This window comes from Triticum dicoccoides, chromosome 2B (genome assembly GCF_002162155.2).
Source record: "Triticum dicoccoides isolate Atlit2015 ecotype Zavitan chromosome 2B, WEW_v2.0, whole genome shotgun sequence".
NCBI lineage: Eukaryota > Viridiplantae > Streptophyta > Magnoliopsida > Poales > Poaceae > Triticum > Triticum dicoccoides.
The window spans coordinates 248,232,794-248,237,587 of NC_041383.1; the positions used below are offsets into that span (position 1 = coordinate 248,232,794).

Below are 4,794 nucleotides of genomic sequence, written 5' to 3' on the forward strand. Positions count from 1 at the left end.
CTAACAAAAAAAGGGCTAACAGGACAATCCATTAGCCATACACAAGGTAAGCTATGTGTTGCTACTTTTTCCAATAACATATTAATGCTTAAGACAGCAAATATTGTCCTTTTAGGCCAATTATTATTCATATCAGCCCTTACATTTTACTCCCTCTGATCCATATTACTTGTCGCTCAAACGGATGTATCTAACCTCCGATCCATATTACTTGCAAACAGATGTATCTAGACGTATTTCACTGCTAGATACATCAGTTCGGGCGACAAGTAATATGTATCAGAGGGAGTATTAGATATTATCATTGCATAAACTACCAAGGAAAAAAAATCATGCTTACGACGTTATTTGGTCCACCTGCCGGCATTGTTTATAAGACAGTAAGGCGGCCCAAGGCTAGCACCAACCACCCTGACGCCTAAGCGACGCCTAAGGCGGACACCTAAGCGCCCAAAGTGGGCATAATTGTAATGCGCTGCCAGGGGGCCTTGCGCCTAAGCATCCAAGGCGGGCCGCTTTATAAACAATGCCTGCCAGGTCTGAACTTTTAGAGAAGAAACACTGCACTTGGGCAGAGAGAGGCCAGGAAGGGAGAGGTGTGCCCCAAACTGACATTCACCACCAACTTACATGAATAGGTAAAAAAATTACAGCAACAAAAACACAAGTTAGTACAGCCTCCTTTGGTTTACAGGAATATTGTATGAATTTTAAAGGATAGGAATTTTCTAGGAAAAAATCCTTTGGGGCCCTTTGGTTTGTAGGAATGGATTCCTATTCCTATGTAGCATAGGAACAAATCCTTCACATTTCAAAGGAAGAAAACATTAGGCCTCTTTTGGTTCATAGGATAGAAATATCACAGGAATAGGAAACTTGTAGGAAATAAGATGTCATGCATCTCAAATCCTATGAATAGCTATAGGAAAAGAGATGTCCTTTGGTTCACATCATATGGATTTTTTCCATTGAGTCTACCTAATGTTTATTTTCCTTTGAAACATGGAGGACAGGAATAATTCCTTTATAGGAACAGGATTCTATTCCTACAAACCAAATGGCTCTAAAGGAAATTTTTCTATAAAAACCCTGTCCTATAAATTCCTACAAATCGAAGGAGGCCTTAACCTAGACCTAATGGAAAAGTTCCTGTCCTATGAATCAAATGACATCTCTTTCCCTATAGGAATTGAGATACATGTCATCTCACTTCCTATGATTTTCATATTCCCATGATATTCCTACTATCCTATGAACCAAAAGGAGGCCTAAGGCTATAGAACATACAGATGACCATAGAAACATGTAACTATTCATATATTTCAAGAGCAAAGTATTAAATGTATATAAATGATAAATGTAAGCAGAGGACAGAATTTATTCAGAGTGGCATTCAAACTACTAGCTCATATGTAAGAGCTTACCAGTAAAGTGACCCGCTCTGGTCGTCTTCAGCTACCTGGACGCGGATATTGGATAATTTTGTTCCTAATTAAAGGTAGGACAATTCATTAGTAATGAACATGCAATACTTGCTAAGAAAGAATTGCACTACTAACAAACCTTGTATTTTAGCTTCTATTTCCAATTCATCAAGCTGTTCCTGGTCAAGTTTCAATGGTAAAAGCTTGTAAAATTGGTGATTGCAGATTTTGATCCTGATTAGTTTCCCTTGACCAGCTGGTGATTCCTGAAGATTCAAAACATAAACATGCATACTTAATTGAACAAACAACAAGTGGATATAGTAAAAAACCAACCTTCTGCATACCTCCCTTGGTCTGACCAAGGGTGCATTTTTTGCAATCACAGCAGCCACGGCAAACCGGGCATTGGATCTTTATATCATTCCTGGACATCCCAGAATACCTACAGTGTACACATAGCACATGAGCAACTGAATCAAATTAGTTCAAACTATGCATTCAGATTCAATGCAGCCTAGCACAACACTGGTTCTCAGTCATTCTAGAACTTTCAGCAAGTAAGCAGCTTTTTAAGAGAAATTCTCTATCGTTCCTTCATCAAACAGAATAACACTTAATTCTTAAAATAAATTATGGTAGACAATTCTTACACAGATACATAAAATAAATGCTGCATCGATCTAGAAATGCAATTGATCAAACATCAAAAAATGTTCTGAGCATATATACAACCCATAGACTGAGATCGAGTAAGGGCCAACTGGAAGTCCTAACTCCTAAGGTCAGAAAACAAGCATGTGTGCAACCTTACTGGAGCGCTATAAAACTCAGCGGCGATTTCAGCTCATTGGATTTGTTGACCACAAAAAGTAAATAGCTTTTTACCCAGATAACCAACTTTGCAAATAAAATAAGAGAAATACAAAATGGTAGGAACAAACTGCAAAACTCTTTACGTGGGGTACAAAACTCGCCCTTTAAAAGTACAAATGTAGTATCTAAAACTACAACTATTTATCCAAAAAAAAATTCAAAAAAAAAGGTCATAAAGAGCAAATGAGAAATTCCAAGTTAAATCCTCACAGTACTATCACAAATGTGAGAACTAAGAAACGAAAGCTCCAAGCTATATCAAAATAAAAGCATATTTCATTTTATTGCTGTTGACACTACTAATCAAATATCCGAAGGATACATTAATCAGCTGCAGCCCAAACAATATCTGATATTTCACAGAACAAAACCAAATATGAGCGTTTTTTATCATGCAGATCATATCACAATAGTCTACAGTGCATTACTGCAATTCAGGATTTGAGTAAAAATGGGAGCTTACTCAAGCAAATGTTTGCAACTACGTTAATTCAGCAAGGCAAGGCAACTAAGCAGGCAAATAAAAACACTGACAAAGGATGAAAAGCTAACCATTTATTGATGCAGCTGTTGCAGAAGTACTTGTTTTCACAGTTCTTGCACTTGACAACGCGTGCAACCTTCTTCAACCCACAACGGTGGCATGACATCTGTGCTGCCTTTGCTTTACTCATTGCATGAGGAACGACCTAGATCCACACAAAAATCAGCAATAAGAACAGGTTCAGCACAAAATTACACAATGTAAATCAAACTATCAGTCAAGAATATAGAATGATTAGCTAGGTGACCTTCACAGGGCCAACAGGCACTGGCTCAGCATTCTTGGAACGGTAGCACCGCCGAAGTGGTGCAGGAATATCCACTCCAACCTTTGTTGTCACAGGAGAGCCTACCGCCCCACTGCTCCCGGGTGAGATTGTCATCAATCCATTCGGGAGATCCCTTGTGGCCTTTGGTGATTCTGGCGCCAGATTTAAGCGCCTTCTTCCCTTTCTCTTGTTCTTCTTCTGCCGTTGGAGAGCCACAGCAAGGACCTCCCCATCGGCTGGTGGTTTCTTGCCCTTGCTAGCCTTGGCATAGTGATACTCGCAAAAGCTGACAGTGGGGAGTGCACGAGCTGAGCAGCGCCACTTCTTACCATCACTTCTGCGGCACCGGAGGTTGTCCGGCAGTGGCGGTGGAGAGTCGCCACGTTCTCCTGCTTTGCGACGTCGGCGCCGACGTGGGGGCAGAGGGGTCTCCTCTTCCTCGTCATCCTCAGTAGGCGGGTCGGGTTTGACCACTCGCTTGCGGCGGCGGCCACGGGCTGGAGGGGAGGGAGGGGGAGATTCCTCGCGAGCATCAGGCTCGGCATCAGTACCCTCACCTTCGGCTTCAGAATCCGCATCTACGTTCTCGCCACGAACCTCAGCGGCGTTGTCGCCGTCTGTGACGGCGGCTTCTTCTTCATCATCGCCGCCAGTCCCAGCAGCTTCCTCTCCACTCTCACCGTCGGCCCGAGCGGCTTGCTCGTCATTCTCGCCGTCGGTTTCCTCTGCTTCCGCTTCTGGATCGGCCTTCCCGGCATCTGCCTCGCGCTCAGAGTCGCTCTCGGCGGCGGCTTCCTCTTCGACCTTGGCATCCGCCGCCTCGACTTTGGTCTCCGCATCTGCACCATTGGCTTCAGGTTCGGCGACTGTCTCCTCGGCCTTGGTCTCGGCGGCTTCCTCTTGATGCTCCGTATCCATCTCCTCGGCCTTGGTCTCGGCGGCTTCCTCCTTGGAGTCCTCGCCGTCCGTATCCTCAGCTCCGCTCTCAGCGGACTCCTCCTTGGAGTTGTCGTCGTCGGCCTCGTCTTCGGACATGGCGTCGACCGCGGTCTCCACGGGCTCGGCGTCGGTGGCTTCGGGGTCGGGTTTGCCCCCGCCCCCTCCCTTAGAGCGGCGCGGAGGCATGGCGGCGGCGCGGGGCTAGGGTTCCGGCGAGGGATTTGGAGGGGATTGGGGAGATCGGAGTGGGCGCAGTGCGGGTTACTGGTTCTGCGAGGGGGCTCCGAGATAGAGGGGTGGGGTTAAGGGGTGTCAATGTGGGGCCCGCCCTCCGAGAGCGTCACAGGGTCGTCTCGCCAGGCGGGGAGGCGTCGGATACGAAAGCTTTAATTGGAAGGTTATTATTACTCCTCCATCCAAAAAAGAAATAAAATAAAGATAGTAATGTCAAAATGGAGACAAGGAAGGCGTCTGGGCCGTTCGATGGTCATTGCACGGCTGAGATCGTGTTGCGTGCATTTATTGTAGGGTATTTTTGGGGTGAGCTGCATCTGGTCCATTGAACGATGGTAGACAGTAAATACCTCTCTGTTATGGAACATGGGCCCTGATTCCGAAGGCTTCAGCCCATTGCCTGCTGCATGCAAGGCCCGGTCCACGCAAGCTACAGCAAATTACGTCACCATTCCGCCACACTACGAATTTGATAACGTACCCCTCTGTGCTCAAAATAAAATGGAATA

At 45.3% G+C, this 4,794-nt stretch overlaps 1 protein-coding gene across 1 annotated transcript in view; it reads right to left on the minus strand.

Annotated features, from left to right (window-relative positions):
- LOC119363344 (lysine-specific demethylase JMJ25-like) overlaps nt 1–4,346 on the minus strand; it is a 6,162-nt gene extending 1,816 nt beyond the window's left edge. The window contains exons 1-5 of the mRNA XM_037628684.1: nt 3,092–4,346; nt 2,853–2,989; nt 1,761–1,869; nt 1,564–1,690; nt 1,425–1,488 (exon numbers count right to left, since the gene is read on the minus strand). Of these exons, the coding sequence (XP_037484581.1) occupies nt 1,425–1,488; nt 1,564–1,690; nt 1,761–1,869; nt 2,853–2,989; nt 3,092–4,237 (1,583 nt within the window). The 5' untranslated portion in view covers nt 4,238–4,346. The remainder of the gene's footprint in view (nt 1–1,424; nt 1,489–1,563; nt 1,691–1,760; nt 1,870–2,852; nt 2,990–3,091) is intronic.
- Nucleotides 4,347–4,794: the final 448 nt, after the last annotated feature.